The 15,054-nt window shown below is 40.1% G+C and overlaps 1 protein-coding gene across 2 annotated transcripts; it reads right to left on the bottom strand.

Moving 5' to 3' along the window:
- Positions 1 to 3,041: 3,041 nt before the first annotated feature.
- knl1 (kinetochore scaffold 1) lies at positions 3,042 to 14,089 on the bottom strand. 2 transcript variants are annotated; one of them, XM_077553526.1, is made up of 32 exons: positions 13,942 to 14,089; positions 13,574 to 13,613; positions 13,426 to 13,465; positions 13,246 to 13,305; positions 13,092 to 13,174; positions 12,971 to 13,017; positions 12,860 to 12,878; positions 12,734 to 12,777; positions 12,610 to 12,662; positions 11,835 to 12,501; positions 11,727 to 11,739; positions 11,538 to 11,578; positions 11,377 to 11,426; positions 10,220 to 10,697; positions 10,101 to 10,138; positions 6,827 to 9,208; positions 6,627 to 6,741; positions 5,809 to 5,858; positions 5,625 to 5,723; positions 5,429 to 5,544; positions 5,259 to 5,349; positions 5,066 to 5,182; positions 4,893 to 4,977; positions 4,760 to 4,822; positions 4,636 to 4,675; positions 4,418 to 4,522; positions 4,193 to 4,284; positions 4,057 to 4,110; positions 3,822 to 3,931; positions 3,618 to 3,739; positions 3,424 to 3,549; positions 3,042 to 3,349 (listed from the first exon to the last, which is right to left on the bottom strand). In XM_077553526.1, exons 2-32 carry the CDS (start codon positions 13,600 to 13,602, stop codon positions 3,253 to 3,255), a joined length of 5,526 nt encoding a protein of 1,841 aa, XP_077409652.1. In that variant the 5' UTR covers positions 13,603 to 13,613; positions 13,942 to 14,089; the 3' UTR covers positions 3,042 to 3,252. The 2 variants fall into 2 exon arrangements, with proteins under 2 accessions (XP_077409652.1, XP_077409651.1); XM_077553525.1 differs by having other exon boundaries at positions 11,727 to 11,742.
- Between the last annotated feature and the right edge of the window lie 965 nt (positions 14,090 to 15,054).

Raw genomic sequence — 15,054 nt, forward strand, 5'->3', positions numbered from 1 at the left:
TGTTTTTTAAACAACCATGTATACTAAGGCCTTTAAAAAAAAAAAAAGATGGCTTTTTTTTTTTTAACAACCAGTCGTTTTTTTAAACGACCATGAGGCGTTTAAAAAAAAAAAAAAACGATGGCTTTTTTTTTAAGCAACCATGTATAGTAAGGCGTTAAAAAAATTATTATTTTTTTTTTTACGACAAAGGCGTTTTTTGGTGTTTTTTTAACAACCATAGATATAGTAAGGCATTTTAAAAAAAACGATGGCTTTTTTTTTTTACCAGTCGTTTTTTTAAACGACCATGAGGCGTTTTTAAAAAAAAACTGTGTTTTTTTTTTAAGCAACCATGTATAGTAAGGCGTTAAAAAAGTTTTTTTTTTTTTTTTTTACGACAAAGGCGTTTTTTTTGTTTTTTTTAACCATAGATATAGTAAGGCATTTTAAAAAAAACGATGGCTTTTTTTTTTAACGACCATGTATAGTAAGGCCTTTAAAAAAAAAAAAGACGGCTTTTTTTTTTTGTTTTTTTAAACGGCCATGAGGCGTTTAAAAACAAAAACAAAAAAAACAATGGCTTTTTCTTTTAAGCAACCATGTATAGTAAGGCGTTAAAAAAAAGTTTTGTTTTTTTTTTTACGACAAAGGCGTTTTTTTTGTTTTTTTTTAACAACCATAGATATAGTGAGGCATTTAAAAAAAAACGGTGTTTTTTTTTTTTAAGCAACCTTGTATAGTAAGGCGTTAAAAAAAAGTTTTGTTTTTTTCACGACAAAGGCGTTTTTTTTTGTTTTTTTTTAACAACCATAGATATAGTGAGGCATTTTAAAAAAAACGATGGCTTTTTTTTTTAAACGACCATGTATAGTAAGGCCTTTAAAAAATAAAAAAAACGACGATGGCTTTTTTGTATGACATTGTATAGCAAGTTGTGTGTGTGTTTTTTAAACAACCATGTATACTAAGGCCTTTAAAAAAAAAAAAAGATGGCTTTTTTTTTTTTAACAACCAGTCGTTTTTTTAAACGACCATGAGGCGTTTAAAAAAAAAAAAAACGATGGCTTTTTTTTTAAGCAACCATGTATAGTAAGGCGTTAAAAAAAATTATTTTTTTTTTACGACAAAGGCGTTTTTTGGTGTTTTTTTAACAACCATAGATATAGTAAGGCATTTAAAAAAAAACTATGGCTTTTTTTTAACAGTCGTTTTTTTAAACGACCATGAGGCGTTTTTAAAAAAAAACGGTGTTTTTTTTTTAAGCATCCATGTATAGTAAGGCGTTAAAAAAGATTTTTTTTTTTTTTTTTTACGACAAAGGCGTTTTTTTTGTTTTTTTTAACCATAGATATAGTAAGGCATTTTTAAAAAAACGATGGCTTTTTTTTTTAACGACCATGTATAGTAAGGCCTTTAAAAAAAAAAAAAGACGGCTTTTTTTTTTTGTTTTTTTAAACGGCCATGAGGCGTTTAAAAAAAAAAAAAAAAAAAAAACGATGGCTTTTTTTTTAAGTAACCATGTATAGTAAGGCGTTAAAAAAAAGTTTTGTTTTTTTTACGACAAAGGCGTTTTTTTGTGTTTTTTTAACAACCATGTATATAGTAAGGCCTTTAAAAAAAAAGACGGCTTTTTTTTTTGTTTTTTTAAACGACCATGAGGCGTTTAAAAAAAAAAACGATGGCTTTTTTTTTTAAGCAACCATGTATAGTAAGGCGTTAAAAAAAAGTTTTGTTTTTTTTTACGACAAAGGCATTTTTTATTTTTTTTTTTAACAACCATAGATATAGTGAGGCATTTAAAAAAAAACGATGTTTTTTTTTTTTTAAACGACCATGTATAGTAAGGCGTTTAAAAAAACAAAAAAAAAAACGATGGCTTTTTTTTTTAAGCAACCATGTATAGTAAGGCGTTAAAAAAAAGTTTTTTTTTTTTTTTTACGACAAAGGCGTTTTTTGATGTTTTTTTAACAACCATAGATATAGTAAGGCATTTTTAAAAAACGATGGCTTTTTTTTTCAACGACCATGTATAGTAAGGCCTTTAAAAAAAAAAAGACGGCTTTTTTTTTTTGTTTTTTTAAACGACCATGAGGCGTTTAAAAAAAAAAAAAAAAAACGATGGCTTTTTTTTTTAAACGACCATGTATAGTAAGGCGTTTAAAAAATAAAAAAAACGACGATGGCTTTTTTGTATGACATTGTATAGCAAGTTGTGTGTGTTTTTTAAACAACCATGTATACTAAGGCCTTTAAAAAAAAAAAGATGGCTTTTTTTTTTTTAACAACCAGTCGTTTTTTTAAACGACCATGAGGCGTTTAAAAAAAAACAAAAAACGATGGCTTTTTTTTTAAGCAACCATGTATAGTAAGGCGTTAAAAAAAAGTTGTTTTTTTGTGTTTTTTTAACAACCATGTATATAGTAAGGCCTTTAAAAAAAAAAGACGGCTTTTTTTTTTGTTTTTTTAAACAACCATGAGGCGTTTAAAAAAAAAAAAAAAAAAACGATGGCTTTTTTTTTTAAGCAACCATGTATATATAGTAAGGCGTTAAAAAAAAGTTTTTTGTTTTTTTTTACGACAAAGGCGTTGTTTTTTTTTTTTTTAACAACCATAGATATAGTGAGGCATTTAAAAAAAAACGATGGCTTTTTTTTTTTAAACGACCATGTATAGTAAGGCCTTTAAAAAAAAAAGACGGCTTTTTTTTTGTTTTTTTAAACGACCATGAGGCGTTTAAAAAAAAAAAAAAAAAAAACGATGGCTTTTTTGTATGACATTGTATAGCAAGTTGTGTGTGTTTTTTAAACAACCATGTATACTAAGGCCTTTAAAAAAAAAAAAAAGACGGCAACCATGTATATAGTAAGGAACTTAAAAAAACAAAACGATGATGACCATGTATAGCCTCTCAAGCCCATGTGTTTTTTTTCTTTCTTAAAAAAACAACCCCAAAACACTACAGCTGTTTTTTGTTGTTGTAGGTGACTATGTATAGTATAGAGAAAGGTAAAACAACCATTTGTAGTAAAGCTTTTATTAAAAAAAAAAAAAAAAAAAAAATTTTTTGAGTATTTTTTTAATGACCACATATAGTAAAGCATTTATTTTGACATGAAAAAGTGTGTAACAAAAAACATCCGACCTCAACATTTTAAATCATTTGCTAAACAAATTGAAGTAGAACATGGCCAATATCTACAGGTGACTGCGGAAACGACGCCCTGACTCATTACGGACGAAATAAAAAAGCAAGTGCATACTGTACAAATCTTAACAAAGTCGATCACAATGAATCTTTTTGACAATTTTTGTCAAGAGCTTCTTGGCTGGAGTGAACGATTCCACAATCTGCTCAATGTGCTCGGCCCTGCACACACAAAACAACAGGATTTGAAAAAGCAGTCGCACGTTGGTGAACTTTTTTTCCCTCAAAATACGTACGTCGTGTCTCCAATGATGCTTTGGAACGCGTGCACGCGAAGGACGTAGAGTTGCTCGGCCAAGCCGAGCGACAAGGTGACCTCGAACTTGCAACGTCTCCTCACACTGCTGAAGGCAATTTTAACCCTACAACCAGAACACAACATTTGTTACTTGTATGAAAAAAAGGCAGTCGGGCCGACGAAGGACGTTACCGGGTGTCCTGGCAGCAAACGTCCAGGATGTTGAGCCGCAAACCTCCCCACATTTCCAGCCGCTGCAACTCCTCGCCCAAGAGACGACAGTTGCTCACCACCAAAGACACGTCGTGGAGCAACTGCACGCGGAAGGAAGACCAGGATAAGAAGCCGAAAGCGTCCGCAACCCGATTCAACTCCGCAACATTTCAAATGTCGGACCTTGGGAAAGTAACGACTCGTCGGGTACTTTTCCAGCCAGCCCGTTTCAGCCTCCACGTACTGAGAGAGCAGTTTGTGAACCAAGCGCGCGTGGCCCTGCGACTTCTCAGCTGAGATCAGCCAACAAACCAAAAAGGTCAAAGACGTTTAAAAAGCACAACGTGTGGTTGAGAGAGAGAAAAAAAAAAAAAAAAGTAATCTAGCGATGGTGGACGAGAGTGCAAATGAAGCTCACCATCAAGTTGAAATTTGAAATTGATTTGTGAAGTTTTCCGCTCAGCACCATTTCCTAAAAAAAAAAAAAAAAAACATTTATTATTTCTCAAAGTAATTCATAACAAGACAAAAAAAAAAAAAAAATCTGTATGTACCCGCGTGCACCAACTGCAAATGCAATGTGCCGTAGAGGAACGTGTACAGGGTGTCGTTTTCCGTCTTTTCTCGAAGTCTCCATTCATTGAGCCTGACAAGACATTTACACAAAACAAACAAAAAAAACACACCAAAAAGTAAAAAAAAAAATTACAGAACATCGATCTAGTTTGGGTAAAACTCAACAAGTTTGCCATCCGAAGGCACGAGAAAGAGAAACTGACGGTTCGAGCGCGGCGAGGAAGCTCTGAAGTTTCTTCGTCTCGGCTTTCAGACCGCTCAATTTGGTGGAAGTCTTCTTTTTCTGCGCCTCCAGTTCATATATTTGCCTGCAATTTAAAAAAAAAAGAAGAAAGAAGCTATTTTAGAAAACCATTTTCAATATTAACTGGCAAACGACCGTGCACGTTTTCAAACGACTGAATCGTCACAAATGGTTTACCGGTTGTTGCCGTCCAAAGTCTCGCCAACATTCTTCATTTCTGTTGATGAAATCACATTTTTTTTTTGGTTTTCATTTTACAACCAGACCTCAAATGTTTAAACGTAATCGCGTGCCGGCGAACCTTCCTGGAGTGACTTCAAACTTGGCCTATTTTCTGTTCCTTTTTCTTCAACTGCTGCTAGTTCTGTAACGTGAAGGTCGACAGTCGTGACCTTTCAACTCTCCTCCTAAAATATATTGAAGGCTTTAATTACCTGCTTCCAAATCGGAAATGCAATCGTCCAGCATTTTGATCATCTCGTTCGATTCGATTGAGCTTCTCAACTTCTCTTGCTGGTCCTGAAAAGAATCAAACGTCAAATGACCTCCAAACGCTCTTAAAAGCAACTGAAGTATTTTTGTAAAAAAAAAAAAAAAAAGTAGCCACCGCAAGATTATGTACGAGATCCGAGTACAGGACTTCCTTCATTTCGTGTGCGCGGATTTTGCTCATCTTTCGGAAGAAATTGTTTCTTTCTTTGAGTTTCACGCCAAAAGATTTGATCTGAGGATTCAAACAAACGCAGTCACGGACTCCGTTCGACCTTCAAGTCACCAAACGTGCACTTTTGCCGTCCGACCTCCTTCTCGGAAGAATCTTTCAGATCCTCCCACAGTTGCTTATTGATCATCTTGAGAGGTTTGTTCAAGTCCGACATTCTGCAATTCAACCTGGGAAGGCAAAAGTATGCTTTTTTTTTTTTTTTAACTTGGAAGACTTTAATATAATCAACTTGAAAACGTCTCGTACCCTTCCACCTTTCCGGCGAGGATCTCAAAATCCGCTTCATAGATCCTTTGTTTGGGACGATGCATATGTCGGTTTTTCAACACCTCCGTTGCCGAGCAGACGGCGCCGCGCGGAAGCTGAAGCACAACAACGAGAAAAACCTTCAGACGACGGCGCGTGACTTTTTGTTTTGGTCTTCTTGCCGGTGCGAACCGACCCTGCCGGGAAGGACGCTTTGCCGGGGTTTGTGGATCACAAAGTCGATGTCGAAGACCTGGAAGAACTCCAGCACCGTCAAACTGCCGTCCGTTAATTTCTGGGAGAAAAGCAGAGGATCCGCTGGTGCAATTTGGCGGACAAACGAGTGATTAAATCACGATTTCAGATCGGAAAAAACAAACCTGGACGTTCGCGTCTTCGAGGCGGGACTCCTGCATGCTCTGCTTAAAAGCTGAAAGACACAAAACGAGCATTTTAGTCGTTATTTTGAGTGCAAGAACATCATTTTATAATATATATATGATTTTATATTTTTTAGATTATCACATTAAATGTTCTCTCGTCTTTTGGAGGAAAATCAACTTGACACACAATTCCAGTTTATCAACAAGTGGCGACTTTGGCTCCGCGATGCGAGCTAGTAAATTAGCCAGCATTAGCTAGCGCTCAGATTAGCATTTTAGCCGTTGGATTAATGTTAGGTTAGAACTATAATGAATAATTTTTTTTTTTTTTTTTTTTACAGTTGACTGCGAATCCACCTCTTCTCTGTCCCTTGTGCCTGCTGCACTCCTTAGCTGCAGATTTGAAAGGGGGCGTGTCATCACCGCGTGTCACATGACAAGGGGGCGTGTCACCGCGTGTCACATGACAAGGTCACAGTGGCAGATGAGCAGAGACCAGATTTGATCAAATATCGTTCCCGTCTTCCTGGATTGACCCGGCAACCATTTCAGGACGTACGCGTCCCCGCCGACTGCCCGAAGCCAGCTGGGATCGGCTCCGGCGACCCCGCGACCCCCTGAAGATGGATGGCTGGATCATTTTTCGTCTTGTGAAATTTCCACAGGTTTTGTCCAGTTGTTATTAAGCAGAGCACATTTTGGTCTCATCTTCATTAGTCGACGGAAATGCGTAGTGATTTAGTCACCGTTGTTTATTGACAAGGGTTTGAGTCTAGTTTTGGTTGACGAAATGAAGACTAAACGGGCGAACTTACTGGAGTTGAACGTGGCCTCACATCGGCTGCTGGAGGAATCCATCGTCCGGTTGGACACGGTCGGAATTGTGCTGACGTTCGCACCTTCATCTTGCACCTCATGAGATGCCATTTCCTGGTAAGAAATCAAACACGTGATTGTTTTCTTTTGGTGAGCAGTGACGTGCGCGCCCGGCTTGGCTCGATGTCACATGACGTACGGTCGCAGCAGTCGACGGCTTCATTTTCTTGCCCTCCGGATGGTTTTCATGTGCCGGCAAACTTCTCTTGAGTGCTTGCGAAGCGTTCGGGCTGCGCCCTTCAAAGCAATCGTCCAGTAATGTTGCCTCCATGTCGAACCCTTCGAAGGGGACGCTGCTTTCAGAGACTCTGGGGGAATTTTCCGTGTCCAGCGTTTCCGACAAATCTTCGCAGCTGACGAGCTCTTCGTCATGAATGTCACTCACGTCGTCGTCGTTCCACCGGCTCAGGTTATTCGTCACGTTGTGGCCTGGCGTCCGACTCGCTGGCTTTTGCTTGGGTTCGTCGGCTTGGCTTCTTTCGGGGAGTTTCGGCTTAAAGCATCCCGTGGACAGTCTCGACATCAGCTCCGTCGTCTTACATTTGAAAGGCGTTCTCACAGTCGGGTCGTCACGGCGACCGGATTGTGCCACCCCGTCGTCTGTCTTGCCTGTTTCGACATCCGGCACAAATTCAGCCACCGAATCGTTGCCAGCGCTTGCATTTGCGTCCGGGTCCAAATAAGGCAGGGGCGGGGCCGTGCAGCCGTCTGCGACGATAATCTCAGCGGTGGCGTTTATCACGTGACTCAAGCGTCTCATTTTGAACTGAATGTCGGCGATGCTTAATCGTTTGGACTGCCTCGAAGGGTTGCCGGCACGAGGCGAATTGACCTCCTGCGACAAGCGGCTGCTTTTATTTGTGAATTCAGCATCTGGACTTTCCGCTCCGTCGTGGCGCGTCTGCCGTGAAGTCGTCTCTTCAACATCAGCATCGGCGTGCGGCGTCGACGACCGACACGGACGGCGCTCGTCCGAGTGTCCGTCGCCGGCAGCTGCTTGACCTTCTGTCACCTTCATGCTTACGTCATCCATGTTCTTCTGTTTACGGGAAAACTCTTCATGATGGTCTTCCTCACCTTCCGATTTATTATTCGCATCCGATGTTTTCGTTGGCGTCAAGCGGTTTGTGTCGACGCTTCCTGCAACGACGGACGCTTCGGCCGGAGTTGAAAGGAAAACGGTTTGACTAAAGATATTTTGTCCTGGATTGAAACCGAGTACTGATAAAGATTTTTGTTGGGTGGCACCAAACGTCTCTTCTTGTTTCTTGTCAGGAGGAATTTCAAAGCTCGCCGCAATGTTTGCAGTGTGACTTTGCTTGACGTCATTTGCCGTCAATCCGAACGTCTTCTCTCCTCCAGAAATCAAAAATTCGTTTTTTTCTTGATTCTGCGGTTTTTGCGTCGTCACTTCCACATCTGCGTCATTTACGGGAGACTCCCCTGGAACGTCCTGCCGCGCGTCTGCTTCCAAACGATTTTCGATGTTTGAGGTGCGACCTCGCGTCGCATCCATTGCTGGAAACCGGATCCGTTTTTCTCCTCCAGCGGGCACAAAGTCCACATTCTGCCGCGTTGCCGGTTCGAAAGGCGCGTCAATGTTGACGGTGAGGCTTCGTGTCATTTCCATTTCTGCAAACCGTACGCTTTGCTCATCGCCAGCGGCTCCTGGTTCAAAATGCTGCTCCGGGTTTTGCGTCGCATCCATGGCGGCGTCCTTTGCAGACAACCCGAACGTTTTCTCTCCTCCAGCAGCTTCGAAGTTGACCTTTTGGTGGCCTCCGGGTTCCAAATGTGGAGCGACGTTGGAGGCGAGTTTTCTCATCACATCTTTCGCTGCATCATTTGTTGAAGACCGGATCGTTTTTTCTCCCCCACAATGTATCGAGTGGACATTTTTGGCTGCGCTTGGTTCAAAAGGCGTCTCAATGTTTGTGGTAACGCTTTGCGTCAGATCCATCACGCCGTCGTTTGCCGAAAACCGGACGGTTTCCTCTCCTCCAGCGGGTAACGAGTGGACATTTTTGCGAGCTACGGGTCCGGACTGAGCGTCAATCAAAGTGGTGAAGCATTTGGTCATGTCCAGCGTGCCGTCGTTTGCGGCAAACCGCAGCGTTTTTTCTCCTCCAGCGGGTCGAAAGTGGACGTTTTTGGCTGCACGAGGTTCAAAAGGCGCTTCGATGTTTACGGTGAGGCTTCGCGTCATATCCATCGCCGCGTCATTTGCTGCGAACCGGATCGTTTTCTCTCCTCCAGCGGGTCGAGCGTGGACATCGCTACGTCGAAAAGGCGCGTCGATGTTTACGGTGAGACTTCGCGTCATTTCCATCGCGCCGTCGTTGGCCGCAAACCTCACCGTTCTCTCGTCACCGGTTGGTAAAATGTCCAGAATTTGCCGTGACTGCTTTGTGGAAGCGCTCGCTGTGTTTGCGCATCGACTTTGAGTCGCATCCAAGTTGGAAGTGTCGGCTGTAAATCTCGCCGTTTGCTCTCTGCAGTCCTCTTGAGTGTCAGAATTCATCTGAGAAAGAACAATATTTGGAGTTCAATCACATTTCCGTTTCCTAATAGAACATTTTTCCTTAAAATGGTATGAAATTAAAGGCAATTTTTTTATTCCTCAAATTTCCAGGGCCACAAGAGGGCGGCCGATGCCTTGAAAAAGGGCTGGGCGACGTGGCCAGAAAATAAAATCTAAATTTGTTTTCCAGTCATTCAGGACAATTACGATTTTAATCGAATAAACCCATCCAACATTTATTTAAACATTTCATTTATTCAAAAATAACGTGTACTGATTCTAAATCAGTTTTAACAGAAATTTGACATTCATAGTCTGTGCTTGAATGCCATATAGTAGTAACAGTTGAAGTGAAAAAAATTGGGTAAAAAATACGTTTTTTACATAAAAAAAAAAAAAGCAGTTTTTTTTCTGAAGTAGTAAACGTGTCTTGTAAAGCACCCATCCATAATTCTGCCACTTGTGCAAAATTACAACTCACAAAAACATTCGGATGAAACAGAACATAAAAACAACAGCTTTTAATAATCTAGAAGACAAAACTCAATTTCACAATTTAGCAAATTTTCAACGATTCGATTTTTTTAAATGACGATGTATCGAATGAATTTGATTTATTGCCCAGCCCTACCTTGAAATAAGGCCTCGTATCATCCCGATACTTCCTATTGGTACTCGCCAATCCCTAACAACAATGCATCATTTAATTTGCAGTAAATCAATCATTTTTGGTGAAATGGATCATTTTCCCGCGGTACACCTCTGGACCTCTCATCAGCTCGCTCAAAGCCGTCATGTTCAGATTTAACCTTTATGCAAAGTCATGCACTTTCATCTGCTATCATCTCTTTTTCTTGAGCGCAATAAAAACCAAAACAAAAGAAAAGCTCACCTGATTTTTCCAAGACTGCCTCCATTTGTTTTCCTTCCCTAAAAGCACAGAAGAAAAACGATTTATTTCAGCTGCAAATATCACTTGACGTGTTTTTAATAGCGCGTAAATGATTGCACCTGAATTATGAGATGACCTCTGTTCGTCAGGGAGCAGCTGAGGAAATGTCGTTTGTCCACATTGGAGAGGCTCATCCGTCCTCCTAAAATCGCCCGTTTGAAATTCGCTCATGTTGACGCTCAGGTCATCTTTGGGAAGGATCGGATGTCCGTCGGATGCTTGCTCATTTGCCGGAGCCGTTCCAGCATGTCCGGGATTAACGCTGGGTCCTTCTGGTTTAAAGATGTTTGTAAGGAATTTTTCAAAATTGGAGTGCAAAAGGACTCCGGATGAAACCGGTCGGCCGGCGCTCTCGCTGCGTTTCGTTCCCATAGAGGACACCGAAAAGCCTTTTTTTCCTTCGCAGAGGAGATTTGGAGCTGGGGGGGGCGGCAGCTCTCCCGTGATTTGGACGGTGTAACTCCGCGTCATGTCCATGCGGGCGTCATCTGCAGTCAACTTGATTGTTTTCTCTGTGGATTTTTCATTGAAATTGTCCTGGGGGGGAAAAAAAAAAAATCATCACAAAATCAGCAATTCATAATCTACTGTACTTTCAATAAACCTGAAAGCAGTTTGAAAAGTAAAGTAGCTTGAGTAACGTTAAAAGAAAAAAAAATGTGCATATTAAAAAAGAAAAAGTTAAATCATAGTATGATGTCATTGTTGTGTTTTAAAGTCAATATTTACAATGTTGACACTTCTACAAAAGATTTTTGGTGAATCCTGTTCATTTCAACAGCACAAATGCAATAACAAGCATAAAACTGAAGCTAGCTGCAAAAACTTTGGCCATGGCTGTTACATTATTTATTTTTAATGACAGTAATTTCTGGACTGTAAGGCGCACCTGACTATAAGCCTCGCTAGCTAATTTGTTACACATATAAGCCGCGCCCGACTGTAAGGGGTGCAGAGGCTTCCCGCTACTTTCTTTTCCATTTCCAGGGTGCAAAGTGTCTCGCTCTCGTTCTGTCTTCCTGACTGTATTTGGGCTTGATAGTGCGCCCCCTTGTGATCTGATGGATAAGCCGCACCTTTGTATTAGCCGCGGGGGTCATTGAATGCAAGTGAAAAAAGTAGCGGCTTGTAGTCCAGAAATTAATGGAATATAAGAAGCGTAATAAAAGCAACACACAATAAATCGGTTATTCATTATGCGTGTTTTAAAACTTACCCTTTGCCACTGAAGTGCATGAAAAGAAGGATTCTTTAAAGAGCTTGCATCTAAAAATGTAAAGCACCAGTTAATAGAAATGACATTAGATGAATGCAGCTGATGTGGCGAGAAAGAAAAAAAAAACACACAAAACGAGAAAAAAAAAAAAAACAGCGTACCAGTTTTCTGCGTCATTTCTTCAGCTTTTTCCTTCTCAAACCTGTTCGGAACCAAACACAATATTTGCTCCTTAAAACATTTGTAAGAACTGTGGCACAACATTTACAACAAATTCTGACTGGCAGCTCCTGAAACATGAATAATGAAGTAAAAATGCATAAATGGAACGAGAGTAGAATCAAACATACCCGTTTCCAAATGCTGCTGCCGTAAAGAAAAAAAAGAAAGACCAAAGACGTTAAAATGCTCTCTCAGAAAAGTGAAACGAAACGACAACGAGTAAGTCAGCAAAGCACCTTTCGGCTCGGATGACCCCAGGGTCATTGTGGTCGGTTTCTGCAGCACGTTTGGGTCGTCGTGTTTTGCTTGCGATGCGGCATCAGACTGCGAATACATTTCTTGTTGGGGGAAAAAACACTGAAAAGGATCATCGGCGTCATCTGTCAATCCCGCAACGGTGTGAACAGCCGTCACATCCATCCCGCCATCATCCTCTTGACAGGGTCCCGCGTTCCTGCTGCTCGTAGTTGATTTCCGCATTCCAGAAGAAAGCAAAGTCGAAGCCTGATTTTCCTTATCCGCCGTCTGGCTTCTCGTCCGGGACAAGCTCGTCCTCAACGAAGGTTTCACATCGGAGCCACTTGATTTGGAGCGACTACAGAGCAAGTTGTCGAAAGAAGGATCGACACTTGGCACCGACGACACGACGCCGCTACCTGCGACTCTGCCAGCGCACGGCATTCGGAAGTCTCTTGGGACGTTCGCGTTGTCGCCGGGGCTCGCATTCGTAGATTTGCCGTCTGCCGAGCGCGCGACGGTCTCCTTTTTCTGCGCAGCCGCCGTCAGATAGTCCTCATCATCGGCAATGTTGAAGGTGTGACTCCGGGTCATCTCCATCGAGCCTTCGTCCTCGCTATACAGCACCGTTCTCTCTCCAAAGACGTCCTCGGGTTCGAAGATGACCTGAAGGGGAGTCGTACATGAATGCACACCCAAAAGATTTGCAAAAATATCTTTAAGAATTCACAGTCAAAATGTCACCACTAGGTAAAGCAATGAAGACAATCTTACATTTCCTTTTAGTTGGGAGCTTTGAAGAGGTGCACTAATCAGTGGATCCATTCCTAGATGGATTTTGGACACATATTTACAAAGTATGCAAAAACAAACAGAATTTAAAAAGACAAAGAAATACCCATTATGTGTTGTTTCCCATCTTCACCAACTGACACCAGGACACTACAATGAGGCAAATGAAAATGCTAAATACAAATCCTTTTATTTTTCAGAACATAAGATCATTTGAAAAGAGCCAATTTACCTATTTTGTGCCGGTATTGCTGCCAAGAAAAAAAAAAAAGTGAAACATTTACAAAACGGCTCAATATTCAATATTATACAAACAATATATATGTAACGGGACTTAACATACCTGTAGGCATCAACTCTTGAAATGGACTTCGGACATTTTTCACATCCCTTCGGAAAGGAAGAAAGTATTAACGCATGCTGCTGCTGTTTTAACACAAAGACGTGCGTTGTCAGCGGTTTACTTGGAAAAAAGGAGGACATCATTGGCCGGCGCAAAGCTAACTCTTCTGGAATTTCTTTTTTCACTTGGTTTGGCGCATTCAACCTGAATGAAAATGAGACATCAGAAAAAGACAGGAGTATTCTAGTATATATTTCAAAGTACCGCCGTTTGACCTCATTTTCCTGTTGGTCTGGATCTTGGAATCTTGTTGATTTCCGCGACGCTTTAAGAATCTGGACAATCACAAAATAAGATAATTCCTGTAGTGTTGGAACGTAATTTTTTTTCATAGCATATGTAAGAATGTGTATATTGTAGCTTGTTTTCATCATTAAGTCATTGGGACTACTCACAGATGAAATGCGTCTCCTGGAGGAGTAGACACTGTTTTCACTGTAATAATAATAATAATAATAATAATAAAAAGTCAGATAACAAAACCCAATCACAAGATATATGAAAAAAAATCACATTAACTGTGTCAAATGTGTTTTGACTCACTCATTCTTGCCAAAATCCAAGGGCTCCATTTTCAAGTAAACTAAAAAAAAAAAAAAAAAAAAGTCATTAATTTAGGTACAGGTAAACTTTCATTGGTATGCTAGGTACAGTCTTCCATAAATTAAGTGCTTTTCAAAAGTTAGGTTTAATTTTAGGGAGATTTTTTGCTAAACAAATGAAAGCAAATATACGCCTGTAAATGAATGGCAAAATAGCGACGGTTATCGGTCTTAGTGTCCCTCAAAGAAGAAAACAAAAGTGAGCAACTTTCCTCAAATCGAATTCGTGTGCACTTGTATTTAGCCGCTAGCTTGCTGTTCATAAAAAGAGAGCAAAACTGTGGGAATAAATACGAAAGACAGACATACCTCGTAGTAGCTACTCGTGAAACCGTTTAAACTTATTGGTAAATACGGTTACGCGTTAACTAAGTGTTGTAATCATAACGCCAAAGCTGAAGACGAAATTAAAAAAACAAACCGCGCTCTAGCTAACGTCGTCAACTGGAAGTTAACGTCCGGAGTTTTGAATTTGGCCGCCTTCGCGCATGCGCGCATGCGCACTTGCGCAGAAAGCGGATGCCGCTGTCTTCTCTTCAATGATGTATTCTCCTGGCGTAATTTTGTGAATTTACGGAATTAATTAACAATAGTAAAAATAATAAATTACATAATATTTCGAAAAATTTAATTCACAGATTCTGCAAAACGCATACTGAACCGGTAATGACGCACGCAGCGGAAATACCATGCGGCCCCACCCCCTCTTTTTTTTGTTTTTTTATGTGTGTGGTTGACTATTCGATACGTTTCACGTAATATTCTGTACGGTTCAACAGCGATCACAGGTCATATGAGCCTTGCTTTAATGGTCTGGTCTTAGGTCTGCATTGCTTTCCCTTTGAAAAAAAAAAAAAGTAGTATATTATTTATTTATACGTTATTGGGGCCACGTATAAATATTTTTTATTTTAGAGGGAGGGGAAAAAAACAACCAAATTTGCTATTTTAATTAAAAAAATATACGTGACCCTAATATTCCGTCGTATCTTACTTGTAAGCTATTTATCTAATTATTTTAAGAAATGAATTTCCCCGTCTTCTACTTCTACTACTGCATAACGACACATGATGTGATTTTGTGGTGTTGTCTATCATTGCCAGGTACTACAGCAATCAGAACAAGAAATTGTGTTTCTATTGATTTTTGGTGAATAGTTTTGAACTTTTATGGTTATTTTTGTTCCTTAAGTGTCCCCAACGTGTCCATAACGGGAGATGTGATGAATATTAAAGCTATAGTAGTTAGTTGCTTACCATGGCAATCTACTACAACAATCAAAATGGGGAAAAAATTGTTTTTATTGATTTTTGGTGAATATTTTTGGACAAATGTCCCCAACTTCTGCATAATGGGAGATATAATAAATATTATGGTAATTAGTTGCTTACCATGGTCAGCTACTGCAGGAATTTTGAATG

This window comes from Vanacampus margaritifer, chromosome 19, assembly GCF_051991255.1.
Source record: "Vanacampus margaritifer isolate UIUO_Vmar chromosome 19, RoL_Vmar_1.0, whole genome shotgun sequence".
Classification (NCBI taxonomy): Eukaryota; Metazoa; Chordata; class Actinopteri; order Syngnathiformes; family Syngnathidae; genus Vanacampus; species Vanacampus margaritifer.